At 45.1% G+C, this 25,570-nt stretch overlaps 1 protein-coding gene across 4 annotated transcripts in view; it reads left to right on the forward strand.

The window, feature by feature from the left end:
• Positions 1-25,570, forward strand: part of LOC128326989 (histamine N-methyltransferase-like) — a 194,096-nt gene that overhangs the window by 165,180 nt on the left and 3,346 nt on the right. Inside the window, exons 8-12 of one of the 4 annotated variants that reach the window (XR_008308416.1) lie at positions 589-684; positions 1,761-1,824; positions 4,255-4,363; positions 6,021-6,049; positions 13,202-13,333. Coding sequence is in view for 1 of the 4 variants with exons in the window: in XM_053255161.1 (XP_053111136.1) it covers positions 589-726 (138 nt within the window). In the remaining 3 variants the exon portion in view is untranslated. Of the gene's footprint in view, positions 1-588; positions 1,034-1,760; positions 1,825-4,254; positions 5,124-6,020; positions 6,050-8,497; positions 8,773-13,201; positions 13,334-25,570 lie in introns of those variants that run through there. The other 3 variants (XR_008308418.1, XR_008308415.1, XM_053255161.1) reach the window with 3 other exon arrangements.

Raw genomic sequence — 25,570 nt, forward strand, 5'->3', positions numbered from 1 at the left:
AAAACACACATTTCAAACACAGTCCAATAATGGCCAAAAAAGAATCACTGGCCCAGAATCCTCTGCTAGCCACAGTGCCTGCACTGCAGTAACATCATTGGCATAAGTTGGTCTCTCACACACAATTATGACTCCTTATGTTCCTAGCATTGCAACAGCTACCACAGTCATTTTGACTGAGTACACCTTGCAATGCAGATTGCAGAGCAGACCAGAGCAGTGATTTAAGCACAAGTTTGTCTCAAGGCCAGACATGGAGCTCATCACAGTAATCACCAAGAAATATAAGAGAGAGAGAGAGAGAGCACTCTGCCACTGTCCAGTTCTTCCCACAACACTATCTCGCTAACAAAACAAACCAGAACTCAAGGAAGGCAGACACCCAAGTTCTGCCTTTGTCATTCCAGCAAAACCAGATAGTTATAGTAGCAATAGCAACACATATTATACTCAGTGCTGAGAAAAGAAAACCACAGCATCAAACCTACCTACCACCTCCTCTGATATACCTGTTTCAAGAGAGGCATAAGGCCCTTTAATTTTTTTTTTAATTGATTGTTGTTGGTATTTCTGTTGTTCACCACCTAGAGTCTTTGGAGGAGGCGGTATATAAGAAGTTTAAAGAAAGAAAGAAAGAAAGAAAGAAAGGAAGGAAGGAAGGAAGGAAGAAAGGAAGGAAGGAAGGTGGGCTCTCTCTGCCTCCTAGTCCCTTTGAATACATTTTGAAATTCCCTCCTTTTGTATTCCCCTCTCCCTCCAACCAATGGAGGCACAGTTCCTCATGACAACACTTGATTTATATGATAACAAGCCAGCCCAGAAGCAAGGAGATTGCCAGTCAACTGGAAACCAGTGTCAGAAAAACAATCATCAAGGGAAAAGCAAGCCTCCAAAATGGCACTTGAAATGTCAAAATGTTTCAGTTGAAACAGGCACCCTTTCTTAAAGGGCAGTTTGTTTCAAGCTTGAAACATTTGAAGCAGCTCATTTCAGGTCGAAACGTTTCACTGTCAAAATGTTCTGCACATCCCTACAACTAGAATAAAATATATTCAGCATTTTAAAATGTTCTATAAAATGACAAATATTATATTTTGCATTTTTATGACATTCAAAATACTAAAACCAAGACATAGTTGTAGAAACACAGGACACAGACAGACAACATGTAATAGCTAATAGCACAATGCAGATCATCAAGCTATCAGGAAGAGGATAGAGGCAATGACATGTGTGTATGCTTATACAATAAGTTCTTCATCATATGAACTCCAGTAATCTACAAAGGACTTCCACATATGCTAAATAGATGGTCCAATCTAGCCAAAGCTGAGCACTTTTAAGGCCTATTGATTTCAATGGAAGGTATTTATGAACATGTTTATCCATGCTATTGAAATTTATGGTCTATAAAAACACTAATCTTGGGCTAGATTGAGATCAATACCTTTGAAAGCCTTGCCACAGGCAAAGATAATGTTAGTTTAACAATACTATCATGCTCCGAAGTGTGATTTAAAAACATGTCATTCCTCAACTTAGTAAAATAAGTTATTCAACAACTAAACAGCAATAACTTTGAATGAATAACCAAATAATTTTGAAAGTAAGTTCATCCGTTTGGAAGAGGAAAAACTAAATTAAAATCAGCAATCCCCCCCCCAAGAATTTTTTTTAAAAAATATAGGATCTCTCCTAAGCTAAGTGAACGTTTGGCAACAAACTGAGCCCTTCATTTTCTCTCTCTCTCTCTTAAACAGAAGTAAGAAGATGACAACTGAGGAGCTGGAAGCACAGCTTGCTCATCCAAAAATCTGGGAAAAGGTGACTATCTTTCCAATACCAAATATGGCCATACTACAAGCCACCTAATGGCGCAGCAGAAGGTTGCTGATTTGAATCCCCGCTGGTACTATATCAGGCAGCAGCAATATAGGAAGATGCTGAAAGGCATCATCTCATACTGTATGGGAGGAGGCCATAGTAAACCCCTCCTACCAAAAGAAAACCACAGGGCTCTGTGGGCATCAAAAGCTGAAATCAACTTGACGGCGCACTTTACTTCACATGGTTACAAAATCCACATTATATGATGAAATACATGCCAAACCAACTTAAACATGATCTTTCACATAATGAAATCTATTTGCCTAGTTCAGGTCATATCCATCTTCAGGGAGGACTGAGAAAGACCCCTGAGTCACTAGCAATCAGCATAGACTACTGACCTAAATGGACCAATGGTAGGACACAATGGCCCCATTTGCAGGTAACACAAAACTGCAGTTAAATGGGACAGAGGTTGTAATTCCTCTACATCTGAATGCAAGAAACCACAGTTTTGCGGCAAAGTGACTTGTGGTTTCCCTCACCAAACTCCAATTTGAACCTTCAGTTTGTAGTGAGTTTTGCCACCCCAGCCTGAGTTTTGGGGGCGGCAATGTCATGTCCAAATGCAGATGCTGCCATAACAGCAGTTTCATGTTGTTTCTGGACCCAAAATCATAGAGAGGGCTGCCCAGATCCACCCAGGAACATGCCCGCTCCATACCTGCCCAGCTTCTTGATGGCTGCCTCTCTGAGCACTCTCTCTGCCCCCTGTTTCTGAGCTACTCAAGCCATTGCCCAGCAACAGGGACACCACCATGTCTTATCCCAAGCTTCTAAGCTTGTCAAATGGAAAAGTTGCATGAGGGGATCCCCTCTTCCCACTGTGTCCCTTGTTCCCCCCTCCTGACAATCAAGAGAGAAGGGGGACAGGATGGCAAGATGGGCACTATGTGCTTTGCTCTCCAAAAATGGATCAATAAAGAAGTATTTCACCAGCACATGCAGTCACAGTGGCACCATAAACTGAGCAACCCAATTACATCACTGGGAAGATAACATATTGCAGGCCAGCGATACCTGGGATTGGGTCTAAAAGGCAGTGCTGCCCGGGAATAAAGTTGGGGAAGGGGGCCCAGGCCCACATGCGATCCCTAGGCTTATTCATGAGAATAACCATCCAGCAGGAGCAGCATTTGCTTCCACTGTGATGATGATGGATGCTGCTCCATACTGGACCACTCTTTCATGAGAGTGAAAGGTCATGGGGATACCCATTCACAACTCATGAGAAGAACTGTCCAGGGGGACAGGGGGATCGGGCAGAATCTCTAATATTGTGTGATAGCTCTTCTCCCACGGACCACTCTCTCGCAAGAGTGTTGGACCATGGAGATACGCATGCAGGCTGGACAGAAGATGCTGCCCAGCCTGGTTGCTCGACACAAGCAAGCCACGGTGATGGGTAGCCCAGCAACACCTCTCCCTGTCTTGGCGACTGCAGTAAAAAAGCAGTCCAAGCAGGCCCTCTACCAGTCCTGCCACCCATTGGAACATACACATCTTTATTTTTGCCCGGAACGGTGACCCTGCTCTCCTGGAGTAGCTGATAATTGGAGCTCCCCTCTCTTGTGATTCCCAGGCAATCTGCACATGCCACAACACAGGTCCAATTCCAGGAAATTTGAACAAGAGTAAAGATCTATTCCCTGTCCTAGTGTTTCCATCATCTGCCCACCCAGGACCACCCAGACACATGGTGCTGCAAATTCCCCTTTGGATACATGAAAGGATTGCCTGTAGAGGAGTGGGTTGCTGTGTAAAAGTTCAATTATTAACCAGAGAAAAGGGGGGGGGCACAAGTGAGGGCCCCCTTTATTTAGCTGGCTACCTCATAAGAATACAGTCCGATGGAGAACCAAAGGTCTTGGAGCCTCAGGACTTCCCCAGTGGACAGGTCCTCTCATGAGAGGGCTAATCCCTGGGTGGCAAGCTGACACAGAGGCAGGAATGTGTTTTGGTGTCCCTGGACTGTTTTGCCAGAGTTGGCCATCAGAAGAGCATCCTTGGTCACAGTGCACCAGAACCCAGGATCCTTCGCCTGCCCTCATATACATATCCCCACCTAGGAAGTGGGCATGATACCTTCCCGGAGTAACAGAAAAATATTGCACCTCAGCATCTCCCCATTGCCAGCAATTGTGCTTGTGAAAGACAGTTTTGATGTGGGGCTCTTACAAGCACAGTGGTGCAATTGCTGTCAGAAGAAGGGTTTGCATGCCACTTAAAAGGATTTAAATGCCCTTTCCCTGCTGAGGGTGGGTGGTCTATTCAATCAAAAAAGGCACAGTTAAGCTCGGCACCCTACTTTGAAAGATTGTGGATAATGGCTGCTGCCCTGCTGACATTCTGATGCCTTGTCCACAGGTTGGTGATGGTGGCACTACAGAGCTTGCTGGGTTGTGGCCTCAATGGATATGGAAGAGGGAGTGACCTAGAAACCAGAGGATGCCTGGCTGCGGTTGGACCAACATTGGTGATGCAATTTTCGGTTACAAAAATTAACTGTGGGTTCAACAAACTCCGGTTTCATGTTACGTGCAAATGAGGCAGTTTCATATATTCATTTATGTCCATATTATTATGTAAAGAGAATTCACAGTTATGGAAACGAGGCTTAAGTGCTGCATGAGTGTTGCATACTAGGTCTTTTTGTCTTTCAAATTCTGTCATTATACTATATTATATTATCTGTATGTATACATCCCAATGGATTTTGGCATGGACTTTGACTTTGATTCGATGCATGCAAGACTGAAATACTTAATGCAAGCTGACATCTGCACATGGGGCAATGGCTGGTTGATTCCAAGATCAAGGGCAGGACTAACAGATGGACCTTGAGCAAAGATAGTTAATGAATTCCCTTAGTAAGATATTTAGTGAACATTTTGAAGTTTAGGTATTGAACTGTTCTAGTTTTAGTTACATATTCATCTCCCATTCAGAACCAACAGATAGGGATGTGCAAACTGGCTCAGGTTTGAGCTGGTTTGCTATTGAACCTGGCCAGTTTGAGGGCTTGCCCTCAGCAACCCCTTGAGCCGAACCAGACCCGGTTCAGTTTGAACTCGAGCTGAACCCCGCTGGTGGGTCTGGAGTTCTAATGAGAATTTTTTAAAGAAACTCACCACCTCTGGGGGGCGCTGCCAGTTCCCTCGACCTCCACCCCGATCTCAATTCAGCCCGGTTTGGGCCATTTTCGGCTGTCTTCAGCTCATTCTGGACCTTTTTGTGCTGGCAGCGCCCATTTTGGAGGCCACCGTGGATGCGCACTGGCCATCTGCATGGCTGGGACCAGGCCACACAGATGGCCAGTGCACATGCACGGCAGCCTCCAAAACGGGTGCTGCCAGCACAAAAAGAAAGGGCTGCCAGAAAGGGCTGAAGACAGCCAAAAATGGCTAGGATTGAACTAAAATGAGACCTGGGGGGGAGGCCAGTGGGGGAGGGGAGCTGCTGGAGACCCCCCTTCCTGCGGTTGTGGCTGTGGTCCTCAGAGGCAGTGATTTTTTTTTTAAAGAACCCTAAAAAAAAGAATCCCCCCCCCATTAGAATGCCCAGTCTGGCTCGAATTTGAACTGAACTGGTGGGTCTGTTTGTGGTGGGGGAGGCCAAACCCAAACATGCCTGGTTCTGTTTGAGTCCAATTTGGACTTCAACTGAACCTGGCATACCGGTTCCATGCACGGGGTACCCCTACCAACTGAACCATATTGGAAGTGTACTGCCTTATATGCATTGTACATAATGTGTGGTAACTACACATGAATACAGATCTGTACATCCATACCCTGTACACAGATTTTATGTGTGCTGAACATGTCATGTGACTTGGGCTAAAGGCCCTATGTGATTTTGTTTGTTTTTAACTATGGTCAGACATGAAATTTATTTCATTACAGACAATATTAACATTTCAGGTAGGGGTGCTCACAGAAGGAAAGCTTTAGGAACAACTTACTTAAAGTTTATAGTGGGTGAGGAAAGATATTTTTGGTGGGATGGAAATTAAAGAATTTGATTATTTGATTTGGAAGGGAGGAGTTCAGTAAAATGAGGGGGAACTCCTCAAATGCTTAGATGGCATCTGCACTCCTAATTCTAACTGATATTTTGCATTACATTTTCAGCAAATAAAGCTAATTGCTGAAGTTGAAAGGTAATTGTTGAAGTTAAGGTAATTGTTGAATTGTTGGAAGGTAATTATTGAAGGTAGTCAGTATCAGCTGATCCAGAAATTATTGTGATCCAAATTAGCCTTTCCCTTTGGAACACTGGAAAGCAACATCCTATCCTGTATGGCGGCAATGCCACTGAAATAAATGGGACGTGTTCTCTGAGGGTAGTCACCTATACACACTTCTAACCACGTTTTTAATCAGTAAAAACCATGATTTTCATCACTTTATTTTGGCCTGTGCCATGGCATCCTTGTATGGTATCCAAGCTGACTTGCACAGTAAAAAACAAAGCTTTAGATATGTTAATAAAGATGAAATAATCTTTCAGTGACTGTGACAAATTTAAATGATCAATCTTTGAGTTTTGAGTTTTTAATTTCCTGCCTCAGCCTGACAAATGTTGTAGTGGCTCAGTTAGGGCAGCACGGTTAAAAACAGTGAACCAAAGTCTTTGCCATTCTTCCTTTGTTCCACTCTCCTCTCCAAAGGAATGCTATTCACTTTGGATGTGTGCTACAGTGAGTGGTGCTTTTAAAGGGGAAATAAAGTGCCACTCCATCATGACATGGTGCCAAGGTCTGCAGTGCAGCCTGCATCTTCTCTTGTGACCAAATGCACCCACAAATGTATAAATGGTGTAATAAAAAAAGAGAATGCTTTCTTTTTAGGAAAAAGATATATAAATGGAACATTTAGATAAGAATTCTCTTACTTGATCAATGAGAAGTACGGCATTTGAGAAATGCCTTGAGCTAAAAGCACCTAGAACTGGCAGCCGTTATCAACAGGACAATGGTGTAGGTGAATTAGTCTCATCTAGTAGGCAGTGCTGGCCTAAACATGTTTGCACCCAAGCGAAAGGTCAAAATGGCATCCCCATCCATGCTCTGGATGGAACAACTCTTATTTAACACCACAAAGAAGTGAATGTTAGAGGGAGGGAAATCACACACACATGCACTCACACACGCACGCACATGCATGCATACGAAGCCCCCCACTCCCCTATTATCTGCTGCCCAACCACTTTACATGGCTTCATGGGGCACGACCTTCCCATACTGCAGGCTATTCGGTTGTTTTCTCATTAACTGGGACTTGAGCAAGCATTTGTTATTTAAGAGTTGAGTTCCTTCTGTAACTCTTTTTGGGGAAGGAAATAATAGTTTCAAAAATTAAACAAGGCAACATACAGGACTTCTTTCTTTAGCACATTCCCTGTTTGTTCAGCTTTGTCTTTGTGATCCAGTGATCTAGCCTGGTGTATGCAAGCCTTTCTCCTTGTTGGTGAAGGTGGTAGGCTTTTAGAGCTTCATCTGCCATTGCTGGCAACAGAACCTTTTTGTGCATGCCCCAGGCTCTGGAGCATTGCCTTTGGCACAAAGGCTGACTATGAGGCACTCCACACAAGCAGTGCGGAGAGCCGTAAGGGGTTTCTCAGGGACCCACTCTCCCCACAGACGATCAGGCAGCTAGCCTGATCCAGCCGCCCACATGATTACTGGCTCTGTCATGGAGCTGGTTGGGGTGGTGGGGATCGGGGGCCTCCTGGCCCCTGGAACTCCCAGAATGCCCCCTGTGAGTGCACGGGGCATTCTGGGGAGCCCCCTGATGTGAGGAGGCTTGTTGTTGCTTCCCCATCAGGGGTCTCCTCATGAGTTGCCACAGCGCAGAGCCGTGGCATGGTGAAATACAATCCGGTAAACGGGGTTAGCGGATCACAAGCTCCTCTAACTTCATTTAAGGGAAAGCCATTCCGTGGGCTTGCTGCTGGGACTGCACGGCTCCCGTTGCAGCACACGACCCGTAGAAACCAGGCTGGGCTCCCTTAGCCTGGTTTCTGCAGGTCATGCGAATATCCTCTATGTCTATAAATGGAAGCCCTAAAAAAAAAAAATTAAAAAAAAATGAGTGACTGGACCCACAGGAATGAGGATAAGTATCCATACCTTCAGGTTGCTATTATGCACCCCAGCTGGTGGCACACAAGGTGTTAATATTCAGCACTTGGCATTCTCCGAGAAGATTTAGAACATCCCTCTGGAAAGTATATTTCCATTGATGTTCAGATAAGCCTGTGTATTTGAGACATGTTATCAAGGTTAATTAGAAAAATTATCTCATTGAAACAAAAAAAAAAATCAGGTATGTCAAATCTTTCTTCTTGAAACATGCTAATCTTCTCTGGCTCTGTTTCAAGTGTGACTGTGATCCATCAAAGTCACTTCCTTAGCCTTCCCCAGAGAGCATCAGAAGTTTAGCCAAGCTTGGCAATCTTCGTTGTGCCTGCTGTACTAAAGGAAAACAGGGATTTAAGGAAGTCCCAACAGCAGTGTGAAATAGAGAATAAGGCTTGTTCACAAAAAATGGGAGTGGGAGGAATAATAATGAGTATTTCATGCTAATTTGTAAATCTATTGTAGCAGGTTTGTGCTGGTTAACTCTCTGCTGACTATGTTGGAATAAGCAAACTTTGCAGTACTCAAAAAGGCACAATACAGCCACAGCTAAGCATCGTAGGTCCCATTTGTTGGCACTCGTGTTTAATTTCTTTTTATATGTATATAAATCTTCAGTATGGTGTGTTTTTTAATTGTCCATTGCCTCTAAACCAGGCTGACAGTCATCAAAAAAGAGCAGGAGGTGGGAGATGGGGATGAGGAAGAACACCTGAAACAGATTTGGTTGGATGAGAACCAAAGTATTTGGCTAGTCAGACAGCATTTTATTTCCACAATTTTCTTGAGGAAAAAGCTTTGTATGGTCACTATCTGGATGGATACTGCAAAGCAGCTTAGGAACTTGGTGGGGGAATCCAAAAGTCAGTCTCTCTCTCTCTCTCTCTCTCTCTCTCTCTCTCATTATTTAAAATGGACTTTGTGTTGTTATACCTCAGTTTTCTATTTCCTGATTTCTGGACCTAAGAGTACCGAACACCCCATAGAAACAGAGATTGGTGCTGAGCTAATAGCTCTTCTCAATACCACTGATATCAATGAAAGAGTTAAGTACATAGGAACATAGGAAGCTGCCATATACTGACTCAGACCCTTGGTCCATCTAGCTCAGTATTGTCTACACTGACTGGCAGCGGCTTCTCCAAGGTTGCAGGCAGGAATCTCTCTCAGCTCTATCTTGGAGCAATCAGAGAGGGAACTTGAAACCTAGATGCTCTTCCCAGAGCTGCTCCATCCCTTAAGGGGAATATCTTACAGTACTCACACATCAGGTCTCCCATTCAGATGCAACCAGGGCAGACCCTGCTTAGCTAAGGGGACAAGCCATGCTTGCTACCACAAGACCAGCTCTCCTCTCCATACAATTTTACAATTTTACATTTACATTTTTTTGAAATCTCACTCTTCTTCCCTGGAGCCCAGGGTTATGTTTATCCTATAAGTATCCTATAGTTATGTTTATTCTCACAACAACCCTGTGAGGTAGGCTAGGCTGAGAGATATGTGACTGACTCAGAGTCATCCAGTGAGTTTCATGGCTAAATGGGCATTTGAACTTGGGTCTCCCTGGTCCTAGTCCAACACTCTAACCACTACACCACACTGGCTTACGTATGTGCTTAACCCTCCCTGAAATCTATGGAACTTAAAGGTTATCTGTGGGTGAATTGTGCCTCATGCTACTTTGAATTTGGCACCCATGAGTGCCTCAGTCTCTAGTCAGCAACTAGTTTTGCTGGAGGGCCACTGGCAAGTGAACACAGGGAACTTGCCAAAGAGGTTCCATTACCACAAAGGTTATTTATCCATTTCCCACTTTTTGCTCTTAGTTATGTAACTGAGAGGGCCAAATGGCCTCAGTCTGAGGGTTGTCAGGTGCTGAACTGTAGCTTAAGTTCTGAACTGTAGCTTAAGTGTGCTTTAGAGTTCTTCACATCATGTTGCAGCCATGTTTGAAAATAACATCTGCACACTTCAGAACAGTCAGAAGAGCTACCTCCCCTGCTAACTTGGCAAAGAGACACTTTTTAACGTGGTGATTCTCTTTTATTTAGCGGGGGAAGAGTAACTGGCCCTATCCATCCCCAGCACAGTACCCCTCCAGTGACTGTTGCTGGTGTCTATCTTATGTTTCTTTTTAGATTGTGAGCCCTTTGGGGACAGGGAGCCATCTTATTTATTTATTATTTCTCTGTGTAACCGCCCTGAGCCATTTATGAAGGGCGGTATAGAAATTGAATTCTTGATGATGATGATGATGATGATGATGATGGAAAAGAGGTATTATGTGTGTCATTGTTGCTATTTCCCTGCATTGCAGCAGGTAGGTGATTATCCTACAATTCAGACATTATCTGTGGTGTAACCCAGGTTACACCTCTTTAGAAATCTTGCATAGATTTCTTATATCCATTGGGTACATCTACTTGCTTGCTTACTCATTTTAAGTGCAGCCATCTCCTCCAGCATGAAAGGAGCTTCATCTGACCCCTGGTACCACAAGCTGAAGTGTCAGTGTGATGACATATGGTATAGGCCGGGTTTACGTGTAGCACTGAACTCCCAGAGCTGCCAGAGCCCCAGGAATGTGTGTGAGCCCTCCTTCCAGTCTCGGAAAGGATATGCCAAGTAGGGCTGTGCAGAACCAGTCCAAATTGAACCAGCCCGGTTCAACTGGTTCAAGCTTGAATTGAACTGGGCCCAGTTTGGATCGAATTGGTTTGGCCCAGTTTGGGATGCTTGTAAAGGGGAATCCAGTAAGGATTCCCCCTTACAAGCAAAAGGGATCCTGCCTTAGTGCTAAAAACGGTTTGAAGGGGTGGACAGGGGGCAAGCAAGAGTCACCTTACCCGCAGTGGAGCAGCATAGCAACACTCCTCTAGGCCCCACTGGCACTCATTCCCAGCAGCAGGGTCCGAAGGGGCCCAGTTTCGGCCATGAATGCAGAGCCCAATCCCTGCCAGCCTACACTGCTGGGAGGGAGTGCTGGCGGGGCCTAGAGGAGCCACCGGGGAGCTGGCAGGCAGCCACTACATCATGCTGCTGCACCACACTGCCACGGATAAGGTGACCTCTCACCCATCCCCCCCACCCCTTCAGCCCTTTTTTAGCATTATGGAGGGATCCCCTTTGCTTAGAAAGGGGAATTCTTGCCGGATTCCCCTTTACAAGCATCTCAAACTGGCCCGAACCTGTTCGACCTGGTTCAAATGCACTACCTGAACTGTCAGCCGGTTCTAACGAACTGGTTTGTGAACGGTTCCATGCACACCCCTAATGCCAAGATTGAGGAAGTCCTATCTTGACCTAGTCTACTCTACTTGTGGTACGGAACCCGAGATCTGTAACTAAGATTTGCATTGAGGGACAGATGTTAATTCCATGCCACAAGTAGGGTAGAATATGCCAAAATTGGTGGGTACATACAACACACCCAATCTCAGCATATCCTTCCTGAGACCAGAAGCAGAGCTCGCATGCATTCCCGAGGTTCCAGCAGTGAAGCTGATCCTGAGGTTCAGTGCTATTGGTGAGCTGGCCCATAGACTGGAGTTCTGCAAACTATCACAATCATGGGGTTTTTTTGTGTACAGCATTCAGCATTCCAAATATATGATTGGTGGTCATGTCATAATGACAGTCACATCACAACTGCAGCTCCTGTTACTTATGGGCAATGCACAGCCATAAGCACCCTGGCAACGGCTGTGTCACTCATTTCTGAGTTTGGCTAAGCAAATGTTTCTAAGGAGAGTAAGAAGAAGCTTGAATTATTTGGTCTCTTTCCTCCTCTCAGCATTCTTAAACCTGATATTAACATTAGCTTTGACATCTAAAGGTGTTTATTTGATATACAGAAATTACTGTTTAATGCCCCTTAACTCCCCTGGAAACATGAATGGGAAAGGATGAGTTTTTTTCACTTTCCAATACATGGTTATAGGTGAAGTATGTGGGGGTGTTAATTCACATTAGTGATTGCAAGTACAGGTTTGGAGCATGTTGGGTTTCTTGCATTAATTAATGAGAAATCCAAGGATACAATAACACTTCAGTTTTTACTTTTCCCCACATAAAAATGCATACAAACTTCATATGCACATGACCTTACCTTGTAGGCTTCGCTTGCTGAGACAAATACCTTCTGAGCTGGCTGCTTTGAGGATACATTTCCTAGTCCCTAGCTATCCCTCCCATCACTCACAAGTGTTGACCTTTTGACTTCCACGTAGAAAGAGAGGATTTGCACTCTCTGTTTCCTTCAAGAGAAATAAAGTGAGGATTATGTCTGTAGCTCTTGTTTTCTATAGATTTGGTCTGTTCGATGGATCCTGTCCTCTGTGTGATCTCTGACTACTGAAGCAGAGCACCTCATGGATGCTAGTGAACTGAACTCTGAAGTGCCATCTTGAGATCAAAAAGCAACAAAACTGTCATCTGCTCAAATCTATTTTTATATTTTGCTAGAGGGAGCCATCATAAATAAAGAGGAGGGGGGGAAATTACTTATGTGGCCTCTTTTTTTATTTTTCCCCACCTCGATCATTCCTTCTCAGATGTCACCTGTCCTCTTGCAGTGATCCTAGAGAAGCAGGAGTGAAAACAAATCACATAACTCTACGATGCATGGAATGAAAATGCCATTTTAGCCCACAGTTTCTACTAAAATTGCCAGTTTGCAACAAGGAAAGGAGAGAAAGAATCAGCAATGTCACTGCTGCTAAGGGTAACATAAAGAAAATAAATTGTAGGCATCTTTCATACCGTTATGCTGCATTTGGAAGCAAAATGTGTCCTTTGTATTCACGCTGATTTCCACGTTAAGGAGGATATGCATCTATCATAGCTGAAATATCTAAGCTCACCAGAACCTTTCCTGTTTTCATCCTTGCAAGCAATAGTTCGGGGACATGGGGAATACTATTATCTCCATCACACCAGTGAAGATGTAAGACTTAGCAAGAGATCAGCTAATTTCCCCGAGGCTATACAGCAGATTTTCTCGCCCTTTTTATGCCTTGGACGTAGAGATACCACAACAGCTTGAGTGCAGCACACCTACAGTTTATTTAACTCTCTCTCTCTCTCTCTCTCTGCATGTGTGTGTGTAAATTGTACATAGAAACGGAATATTATGGTTGCTCATTTTTGTCTCTATTCTTTTCTTTACAGCTCAACAAAATACTTGTGTGGGAGAGTTTCAACAGTTGTTTGCAACAAAATGCAACAAAAATGACAGAAGCTCTAATGTGCCAACATATGACCTTGTATGTGTGTCAAGGAATTGAACAGACTTATGAAAAGGTATATTGTCCCTTGGTTACATTCCAGTGTGACAAAGAGACAGCAGGACAGTGCACAAAATTTAGAAAAACCCTGGTTCTCCTTGCCTGTTCACTTTCATCATAATGGAATGAGGAAGTTTGGGGTTTGTTATAGGAAAATTGCTGAGGGAAGAGGGAAAGACAACTCCTTCAGGCATTTTCTGCCTGTGGCCATTGTTTTCTAAATCTGCTGATGCTTTGGTTCCATTTTATTTTATGTATTCAGTAGAGCTTCTTCATTGCACAGATCAAGGCAACCAGGAACAGCATAGTGAACATGATGGCATTACGGCATCATGTAGCCAATCAGATTTGGTGTTGTGATGTTATGTATGTATTTATTTAATCTCTTTATATCCTGCCTTCGTGCCTGGCAAAAGGCATCAAACGTGGCTGCATTAAGACACAATCAAAATACAATAAGTTTCAGTTTTTTTAAAAAATGGAATGGTGACTGATATGAGGTCAATAATATAAAATGTCCACTTTTCCAGACCTCAGATCTTACCTGGGCTGCTGCTGTTCAGCTGCTGATCTTCTGATGTTCCCTGTCACGCAAATGGCCGCACAGATCCGTGGTGGCCCAAAAAATGATCGCTGCACACACAAACAGGGTTGAAACAGCCCCCAAATGGGCTGAACCAGGGAGACTCAGGGAGAGGCTAGTGGAGGGAGGGGAGCCGCTGTAGACCCCCACTACAGCCACAGCAGGACCCCGCAAGGCCTCTGGGGCCCTCGGCAGTGGTAAGTCAATGGAGGGAAGTAAGAAATTGGGTCCCCCAGGGATCTGTACTGGGACCAGTGCTTTTTAATTTATTCATAAATGATCCAGAAGTAGGGGTAAGCAGCAAGGTGGCCAAATTTGCAGATGATACCAAACCCTTTGGGTAGTGAAATCCAAAATGGATTGTGAGGAGCTCCAAAAGGATCTCTCCAAACTGGGAGAGTGGGCGACAGAATGGCAAGTGCACTTCAATGTTGGCAAGTGTAAAGTGATGCACATTGGGACGAAAAAACCCAACTTCAGGTATACATTGATGGGATCTGAGCTGTCGGTGACTGGTCAAGAGAGGGATCTTGGGGTCGTGGTGGACAGCTCGTTGAAAGTGTCAACTCAACGTGTGGCAGCTGTGAAAAAGGCCAATTCCATGCTAGGGATCATTAGGAAGGGGATTGAAAATAAAACTGCTAATATTATAATGCCCTTATACAAAACTATGGTGCGGCCACACTTGGAGTACTGCATACAGTTCTGGCCACCATGCCTAAAGAAGGACATTGTAGAACTGAAAAAGGTGCAGAAGAGGGCAACCAAGATGATCAGGGGCCTAAAGCACCTTTCTTATGAGGCAAGACTACAACACCTGGGACTTTTTAGTTTAGAAAAAAGACGACTGCGGGGAGACATGATAGAGGTCTATAAAATCATGCATGGTGTGGAGAAAGTGGATAGGGAGAAATTCTTCTCACTCACATAACACTAGAACCAGGGGTCATCCCATGAAATTGATTGCCAGGAAACCTAGGACCAACAAATTATTATTGTTGTTGTTGTTGTTGTTGTTACATTTTATATCCCGCTCTTCCTCCAAGGAGCCCAGAGTGGTGTATTACATACTTAGGTTTCTCTTCACAACAACCCTGTGAAGTAGGTTAGGCTGAGAGCTAGTATCATGGCTGAATGGGGAGTTGAACTCGGGTCTCCCCGGTCCTAATCCAGCACTCTAACCACTACACCACGCTGGCTGGTGTAGGGAGTACTTTTTCACACAATGCATAATCAGCTTGTGGAATTCTCTGCCACAAGATGTGGTAACAGCCAACAACCTGGGTGCCTTTAAGAGGGTTTTGGATAAGTTCATGGAGCAGATGTCTATTAATGGCTACTATACGTAGGGCTATAGGCCACATCCAGCCTCAAAGGCAGGATACCTCTGAGTACTAGTTGCAGGGGAGTAAAAGCAGGAGAGATGGCATGCCCTCAACACCTGCCTGTAGGCTTCCAGCGGCATCTGGTGGGCCACTGTGTGAAACAGGTTGCTGGACTAGATGGGCCTTGGGCCTGATCCAGCAAAGCTGTTCTTATGTAAGTCAAACTTTTTTTTAAAAATACACTCCACAATCTAGTGATACCTGGCACTCCCCCAACCGGGCCTGAACTGGTTGGAATTCAAACCGAACTGGGGGCACAATTGGGGGTGGGGGGTGGGAACCGAACACATACCTAGTCTGATATTAATCCAGTTCAGATTAAAACTGAACAGGGCAAACTGGTTTTGTGCAAATTCCTAGTCAATGGCTCTTCCTGGTGGTGTCTTGGAGGGGATAATGATGGAAAATGGAAAAGGAGAGAATTACATTATTATTATTATTATTATTATTATTATTTATTGTTGTTGTTTGCACAGTCAGACAGGTGTTATTGACTGGTTTGTTTTATACAGACATCAAGTCCTTCCCAAGGACCTGGGATGGCTGAATTTTATCATCAATGTTGTTGCTGTTATTATAGATATTGTTGCAGAATATAGGCTGTTCCCAGCAAAGTTGCTTTTTGTAATTGGCTGATGGTGATTTCTGAGGCCCCTATGGTGTTGAAGTGCTCTTCAAGTTGTTTTGGAATTGCAGCTAGGGCACCAATTACCACTGGGAATATTTTGGTCTTCTTCTGCCACAGCCTTTCAATTTCAATTTGTAGATCTTTGTATTTGGTGATTTTTTCTATTTTCTGCTATCCCCTGGTATTGCTATGTCGATTATTTTAATTTGTTTTTCTTTCTTCTTGGCTACAGTAATGCCTGGTGTATTGTGTGGCAGATGTTTGTCTGTTTGTAGTCGGAAGTCCCATAATATTTTTGCATCTTCATTTTCTTCAACTTTTTCAATTTTATGGTCCCACCAATTTTTGGCTACAGGTAGCTTGTATTTTTTGCAGATGTTCCAGTGTATCATCCCTGCTACCTTGTCATGCCTTTGTTTGTAGTCAGTCTGTGCAATCTTTTTACAACAGCTGATTAGGTGGTCCACGGTTTCATCTGTTTCTTTACAAAGGCGGCACTTGCTGTTTGTTGTGGGTTTTTCGACTTTTGCTCTTAATTGCATTTGTTCTTAGTGCCTGTTCTTGCGCAGCCAGTATGAAACCCTCTGTTTCTTTCTTCAAGTTGCCATTCTTAAGCCATTGCTAGGTCTTGGTGATGTCTGATTTTCTAGTTATATTGTGCAAATATTGACCATGCAGTGGCTTATTTTTCAATTTTTCTGCTCGGTTCTTGACTTGTTCTTTCTTGTAGGCCTGCTTTGTTTCATTGGGGTTGAATAGTTTCACATTATTGACCATTTGAAGTGCATCTTCTTCACTGTCCTTGATATATTCTTCAAGGCCTCTTTTCTCCTCCTCTACTGTTTGATGGACTTGCAGCATTCCTCTTCCACCTGAGGTGCGAGGGAGGTAGAGCCTATCGACATCACTGCGGGGGTGCAGAGCATGATTGATGGTCATGATTTTCCTGGTCTTATGATCTAGTGTCTCTAGCTCTGCCTGGGTCCAGTCTATTATTCCTGCAGTGTATCTGATAACAGGTATATCCCAGGTGTTTATGGCTTGTATGGTCATTGAGTATGGATTTGAGGATTTTTCTAACTCTCCTGATGTATTCACTTCCCATTTTTCTTTTAACTCCAGCGTGTGCGATGTTATCAGCCTGGAGAATGCCCAAGTATTTGTAATGTTCTTTCTCTTCCAGGTTCTTGATGTTGCTTCCACTGGGCAGTTCTATTCCTTCTGTTTTTGTTGTTTTTCCTCTGTTCATTATTAATGCAGCACACTTGTCTAGTCCAAACTCCATTGCTATATTGCTACTGAATATACGGACAGTGTTTAGCAGTGATTCGATTTCTGATTGAGACTTTTCATACAACTTCAAATCGTCCATGTAGAGCAGATGGTTTATTTTACTTGATATTTTAGATGTTTTGTATCCAAGGCCTGTTTCCACTAACTTGGCAAAGAGGCACCTTTTAACATGGTGACTCTCTTTATTTAGCAGGGGGAGAGTAACTGGCCCTATTTAGCCCCAGCATAGTACTTCCAGTGACTGTTGCTGGTGTCTGTCATGTTTCTTTCTAGATTTTGAGCCCTTTGGGGACAGGGATCCATCTTTCTTATTTATTTATTTATTCATTCATTCATTCATTCATTCATTCATTCATTCATTCATTTATTATTTCTCTGTTTAAACTGCCCTAAGCCATTTTTGGAAGGGTGGTATAGAAACCAAATAAATATAATATAAATATATATATATAATATAATATATGGTGATTACAAACAACTGAGGGGATAGTGAGTCCCTTTGGAAAATACTTCTTCTAATTCTAACCTGTCCAAGTGTCTTGCCATTGATGGTTAACTGTGTACTTCACATACTCATTGCTTTTTAAAAATAAATATATGGAATGTTTTTGCTGACACCAGTTGTTTCTAAACATTTTAATATCCATGTATGAGGCAATTAGTCGAAGGCTTTCTTGTAGTCAATCCATGCAACACTTTTGTTTGTTTTTCTTCTCTTGCAATTTTCTAAAATCATTTTGTCAATCTGCAGCTGGTCTTTTGTGCCTCTGGTGTTCGGACAATATCCTTTCTGTTCAACTGGAAGCTGCTTATTAGTTAATAAGTGTTGCATTACTTCAACTGCTATTATTCCAGTTAATAATTTGAGCATGGTTGGCAGGCAGGTTATCGGTCTATAATTACTTGGAAGTGCACCTTTTGCTGGGTCTTTCATGATGAGATGAGTTTTCCCAGTTGTTAGCCATTGTTCAATATCACCTCCTTGTAAAACATGATTGAACTTTTTTGATAGTTGTTATGGAGGCTTGTTAGGTGTTTAAGCCAAAAGCCATGCAGTTGATCATCGCCTGGTGCAGTCCATTTTTTAGTTTTCTTTGCTCTTTCACTTATTACTTCTGGTGTTATTATTAGATCTTGCATTTGTTGGTTACATTTTTCGACCTCTTTCACCCAGCCTGCTTTTTTATTATAGTCTATTGGATTGTCCCATAGTTTTCCCCAGAATTGCACTGTTTCTTCTTTATTTGGTTTTTCTACATTTCTTGCAGTTTCTCCTTCTATGCTTTGGTAGAAACGTCTCTGATTCAACTGGAATTGGAGATTCTGCCTGTGTTGTGTAATTCTAGCTTCATATCTGCTAATCTTCTTTGACACTGCTGTAATTTGCTGCTTTATTATTTCCAGGACTTCTCTAATTTTCCTTCAATCAAACAGTATTTTGGATCAGATCGTTTGGTGTTTTCATTCTTCAGCTTCTTGACTTTCATATCTTTCCATTTACTAGCATCCAATCTAAGCCTGGCGATTTTATTTTCTAATCTAATCTTCCATTTAGGTGATGTACTACATTCTTTTTTTTACAGGTCCACTGGTCTTATATCTGAGCTCTTGTGTTGTTATTGTTGCTGCACTGTACATTAGTTGGTTTGTTTCTCACAAATTATTGGTTGTTATTTCTGCAAGTGCAGCATTTGCATCTTTTAATGCCTGAGCAAGTTGTTTTTTGGCAACTGTTGTTATTATTATTATTATTGGCAACTGTTGTTGTTGTTATTTACATTTCTAAACCACCCCATCCTGCGGCTCTGAAAAGTACAACAACTTTTTAAAAAGACATATAACCCACAATTCAAACACAATGCTAAAAACAATATTAAAACAATTCAAAAATGATTAAAACTATTTAAAACCAATCAAAATACTTTTAACAACAACACTTGACAAGCCTTGGAAGGCCAGGCCAAATAAATAAGTTTTTAGGGCTCCCTTAAAGGCCAACAGTGAGCCTAAACTGTGGATATCTGCTGAAAGTGCATTCCATAGACCAGGAGCAGCTACAGAAAAGGCCTGGTTTCGAGTTGCCGCCAGACGTACCGGTGGTAACTGGAGACGGACCTCTCCAGATGACCTCAACGAGCGATGGCGATCATACCAAAGAAGGCACTCTCTATGGTAACCTGGACCCAAGCCATTCAGAGCTTTAAAGGTAATAACCAGCACTTTGTATTTCACCCGGAAACATATCGGCAGCCAGTGCAGCTGTTTTAAGACAGGCATAATATGGTATCTCCGGGTTACCCCAGAGACCAATCTAGCTGCTGCATTTTGAACTAATGGAAATTCCCAAACTATGTACAAAGGAAGCCCCATGTAGAGCTCACTGCAGTAGTTGAGCCAGGAGGTTATCAGCTGATGCACCACTGTTTTGAGACACAGCTGTCGAATCAGCCAAAGCTGATAGAAAGCGCTCCTGGCCATAGCCTCCACCAGAGATACCATGGTGAGGTCTGGATCCAAGAGCACTCCCAAGCTGCATACCTGTTCCTTCGGGGGGAGTGTAATCCCATCCAGCACAGGAAAATCTAACTCATCCCTTAAATTCCAATCCTCCACAATGAGCACCTCTGTCTTGCTTGGATTCATCTTCAATTTGTTATCCCTCATCCAGCCCATTACTGCCTGTAGGCAGGCATTTAGGGAGTGAATGCCATTTCCTGATGATGAAGATGATGATGATAAGGAGAAATAGATTTGGGTGTCAGCATACTGATAACACCCTGCACCAAATCTCCTTATGACCTCACCCAGTGGTTTCATGGATAGGGTTTCAACTCTATCTACCCTCATGTCATGGCTCAGACTTTGGAATCAGAAGACTCAGAGCAGGAAGACTCGCCTGCTAGTGAGCCACAGCAGCAAGATTTGGCAGAGAGACCAGACTCGGGACCTGGGGATTCTCAACAGCTGCCAGACTTGAATTCTGATGTGGAAGAGCCTGGGATTCCACCTATAGTGAGACGAAGTATCAAGAGGCAGGCTCAGAGGGACTCATGCAGGTGCAGGAGATAACAGGGAAGAAAGCCAAACTGCTGACTCAGGGAAGCCTGATTGGTTCCTGGTTCTGTTGAGCCTTATATATTCAACAGTCTCTCATGGCTGAGTTGCTGTTTGCAACTTCGCTGGCAGCAGATACTGTGCTCTTGGAATTATATCTTTTCCGTGTTCCAGTTTGTCTTGTCTGTACTTCCCTGTATTGTTCCCTTAATTCCTTGTTCTGTGTCCTTCGCTTGTTTCATTCTTTGTTTTGTCTTTTCTTCCACTTATTACTCAGTTATTGTTAGAGTGGGGTACCTAGTTTCAGTTCAGGGGACTTAATTCATTTACTGTTTTCTTTGTGCGCCTTTTATTTTCCTTCATCCAGTTCCGTTGCTGCTTTCTGTTTACACTCTCTCCGGGGGTTGTAAATCCTGTACGGATGGCTGGGCTATCAGTTCACGACACCCCAGCACAGTACCTCCAGTGACCGTTGCTGGTGTCTATCTTATGATTCTTTTAGATTATTAGCCCCTTGGGGACAGGGATCCATCTTATTTATTTATTATTTCTCTGGGTAAACCATCCTGAGCCATTTTTGGAAGGGCGGTATAGAAATCAAATAAATAAATTAAAAAAAAATAATGTAAATATTAAAAAGCATTGGTGACAGAATGGAGCCCTGAAGGAATGGAGCCCTGAAATGGGTCTAGATAATCGGTTTCCTCCAAAACCGCCTGGAGCTGGTTAGCCACCACTCTCTCAATCACCTTACCCAACCATGGGAGATTGGAGACCGGCATATAACTATCCATCACTGAGGGATCTAGGGAAGGCTTCTTAAGAAGTGGTCTAATAATTGCCTCCTTCAAACAAGGAGACATCCTACCCTCCCTCAGTGATGAGTTAATGATATTAACTAAGCCATCCCCAACAATCTCCCTGCTTGTCACCAACAATGATCCTTGTTTGGTCATTGGCAGCAAGAATATCACTTCTGATTCAGGTCTAGTTATGCAACAATAAGGGTAGAATGTGGATGAACTTCTCAATTTGCAGTGGGCCCCTGTGTGGCCTGGGTCATGACCCAGACATGCAGGGCCCATTGTGTGTGCACAGTATATTCCAAAATGGCCACTGCGACAGGGGAAAGGCCCGGAAAGGGCAAAAGACCGTCCAAACTGGCTGCTTTTTGGCAAAACAGAGGCTGGTGGGGGGAGGGGGAACCTCCGTGGAAACACCCCTGCCACATGGTCTTGGAGAAACCCTCCAGAGGGGGTAAGTACAAAAATTAAAAAGAAAAGATTAATTTTTAAAAAATATTTGTGGCTCCATCCCTACTTCATTCATTATCTTCCTCACTCCAAGGGGCCACCGGGGGGGGGAGGTGAACACGGGCCACCCTAGCTATGCCCCTGCTCAACAGCTTGTTTAAAGGAGGAACTCTGTCTTCCTCTTCAGTAATGGGCTGTTCTTGTGTGCCTGCCTTCCTTGTCTCTGTGGCACCAACTACCTCCCTCCCATGGACCCCAGAGGAGGCAAGGGAATAAATGTTCCTCATGTGCATAGACACTGCTTCCTGAAGTGTGTGTTCAAAAACTAATTTGCAATAAGAGCCTCTCTCTTCAGTCAGAATGTGTTTGTTTTGTAATGCGATGATTTTCATTGTCCCTGAAGAACAGTTAACAAGATGTCAATTAATCATGCAAATGAGAAGGAACAGATATTGAGTTGATTATGCTACCTGGAGCTAAACTATGTGACTGCCAGCTGTTAGTTCTTTCTGTAAGGCATGCCTCTTTGAAGCCTTTGCAACCTCTGACCGCATAATGTGCCCCATAGCAAATTGTACACATGCTGGCATCTCTTTAGGGAGGGCGACAGAGGGAGAAGAAACATTTTAGTCCTTCTCCCATCTTTATTCCTTGCTATTTTCATAAAGATAAGAGGGCACTCTATGGTTCCAACCCTGAAGGCTGACATGGCGCCAGAGATTGTCAGTGCTGTGGCAGAAGTCAGAACTGGAGTGCTTCTTCAACCCCGACCTCTTTCTACAGCCACTTCTCTAGGGCAAGTAGAAAGGGGGCATAGTAAATCACCATCTTTTCCATGCAGAAAGTGTCAGGTTGTATCTATATACAGGCTCTCAGGTAATAGATTCAATCTCTTGTTAAAAGGTTTCAGGCAGCAGCGTTGGGTCTCCATCTGAGACCTTGGGAAATGGCTGTCAGTCAGAGTAGACCACACTGTGCTAGATGACCCAACACTCTGGCTTCATATCAGGCAGTTCCATGTGTTCTACGATGGGAAAGCCTGCAAGGCTGACAGTTTTGCCCTGCAAAAGTGGCATTTTTTAACAGTCCACGGTCCAAATGAACTTGGACTGCCTCAGAGATCCTTCTGATAGACTCTAGTGCCCCAAATTTGGCCTTTGTCCCCAGACCCCAGCCCAAGAAGACACGGAGACATAATTATGGGTGAAAGGGCCACTATTTTATTAAACACTACAGACAAAGTGAACTGGAAAATCAGGTGATTAATCACCCCACTAAAACAGTGCGGGCCCCTAGGTATGTGCAAGGATCCAAAGCCCTGCCCATAGCCTGAATGGGCGACACACACTGACTCAGGAAAAAAGGCAGGTGCACCCAGCCTAATTCCTTCAAAGCCAACCACCCCCTTTGCAGGAGGTGATCTGGATACTTCAAGGTCTTCATCCACCCCGGACCGCACAGCCCAAAGGTTGGTGAAGTCCTGAAGCTGGTTTCCTGGCAATCATTCTCCCCGTGCCGCACAGGCCACAAAGGAGCGATTAACCAATCAACCTTTAAATACCCAAGGGTGCTCACCGAATTCTAACCTCATTTTACCCCTCAGCCCGCACTGTCACTGCCACACAGGGAGGTTAGCCCACGCTTGACCTCCCTGCCCCATAACCCTCCAGAAATTCAGCAAGCCCCCTCTGAATATTGCGCAGGTACAAATCACAACCAGACTCAGACAGGTGCACACCGTCAGGTCGGAACAACTCAGGGAAACGTGCAGCTATGCCTGGCTGCTGCAGCACCTCCCCACCGATGGCCCTCACCAGCTTACCTATAGCCGCCGAAGCCTTACGCCGGGCCCTCTCTATGCCCAGTCCCCTAGAAACCCCCCGCCATACTCTGCGCTGGAGCCAATTAACCCAAAGAATGCGGACCCCGGGAATCCACTCCCGCAACACTGCTAAATCAGAGGAGGCCTGCCGAATAATGGAGAGGCCAGTTCGCCGGCCCAAATCGTTCTCGCCCAAATGCAGTATAATAACGTGGGGAGCAGGAAAGCTAACTAGGTGGTTCCTAACTGCGGGAAGCAGCTGAACCCACAGCATGCCCCGCATGCCCAACCAATATACAGAGGCCCTCCTGCCGAAGCCCAACTGAGTGCCCCACTGGGAGGTGCTGGTCTGCTTGAAGGCCCAGAAGACCAGCGAATGGCCACATACCAGGACCCGGACCGGAGCCGCCGCTCTACCAGCACCTGCCGGGAAAAAACACAGAATAGCAAAACCAGGGAACGTTGGCCGCTGTCAGCGCACATAACACCTGACTGCCACGGACCTCCAACGCCCAATCTGCCGGACAACATCCTCACTCATGCCCATCTGGGTAGCGGTAGTGGCTGCCCAATCCGAAAAGAGTGTAGGGTGAGCCCACCCATTGGAATCCCGGCTACCCACAGGGCCTTCCGGACTACCGCTAGAAATTGATACTGTGTTAGCGGGGTCCCATTCTCATGAAAAAACAAACACCCTTCTGGGCATAGCCTCAACCCTGTATAGAGCCGCAAGGCAGCCACCGGGCAGAGCACTGAACTGGCAGCCTCCGCTAACTGAACCAACTGACCCCTGCCCTTCTGATCCACCTTGGAGCGGCAAAGGAACAGCCAAGCCTCCCCAGCCGCAAAGGATAGGTCAGAAAACTGCAGGCAGCAGTCCCGGGGGGACCCACCGCTGCGTGGTAACAGCTCACAGGGGCAAAAAGCGCCAAAGAAGGCGACCAGAAGGGCCACTCGAAAGAGGGAAGTCTCCCAAGGGCTAGAACAGCAGCCGGCCAAGTGACCTAGCATGGAAGCCATCATGTCCAGAGTAATAGGACGCCTACTATCACCCGCTGCCGGACGTCCCCTAGCCCATCCTTCAAGCATGCGCCGGACCCAAGGATCCGCGTAGGAATCCCCGACCCCCCTCACCTGAGCCTCGAAGGCCAAGGCAGACAGATAACCCCCTAAAGTGGACACAAGGTGACCCGCCCTGTGGAGTGATACTAAAAACTGCTGCAAGTGACCCACAGGGACCGGCCAAACCTCTGCCAAACCTTCAGACTTCCGGAATTGGGAAAAGGCCTCTATCTTAGCCGCATAGCTGGCCCTGGTACTGGGCGCCAGAGACGCTGCTATGACCTGCTGGGCCTCCAGCTGCCAAGCTGCCACAGAAAGGCTGGCATGGGATCCGGGAGCACCGCTGCCTCGGGAGCTAGCGCCCTGAATCTGTCTACCTGGAAACGAGACAGAGCGTCAGCGATCTCATTCCTGACCCCCGGGACATGGCGGGCCTGGAACAGGATATTGGCCCGTAGGCATTGGAGCACCAGAGACCGCACCAGACCCATGACCCTACAGGAATGTGAAGTTTGGGCATTGATAACATGGACAACCGCCAGGTTATCACACCAGAACCGAACGGAAGAATTTGAGAACGCGCCCGCCCAGATGTGAACCGCCACAACAATGGGGAACAACTCGAGGAAAGTCAAGTCCCTAACTACCCCCCATTCGACCCACTCCAAAGGCCAATGGGCGGCACACCAACGCCCCCGAAAGTAGACCCCAAACCCGGCCCCTCCGGCTGCTTCCGAGTGTACCTGTAAGTCGGCCTCCAAGAGCTGCTCGGTCCTCCAGAAGGCGGTTCCATTGAAGTCCAGCAGAAAGGACTCCCACAGGGCTAAATCAGCCCTAACCCCCTCTGTGATTCACACCCTGTGATGGGGGGCCCGGAGGCCCACCATAAGATCACAGAGGCGTCGCAGAAAAGCCCTCCCGGGAGCAACCACCCTACAGGCAAAATTAAGGTGCCCAGCTACCACCTGCAATTCCCTCAAAGAAGCCTTGCGGGCACGCCCCAAGGTTCTGACCAGGTCCAACAGGACCTCCAGCTTGCCAAGCAGCAACCTAGAACAACCAGCCACCGTATCTAGTTCGATACCTAGGAAAGATAGCCGCGTGGCTGGGCCCTCCGTCTTGTCATGTGCCAAGGGCACGCCGAGTTCAGCCGCCAACTCCATAAAGGAGCTC

This window comes from Hemicordylus capensis, chromosome 1, assembly GCF_027244095.1.
Source record: "Hemicordylus capensis ecotype Gifberg chromosome 1, rHemCap1.1.pri, whole genome shotgun sequence".
NCBI lineage: Eukaryota > Metazoa > Chordata > Lepidosauria > Squamata > Cordylidae > Hemicordylus > Hemicordylus capensis.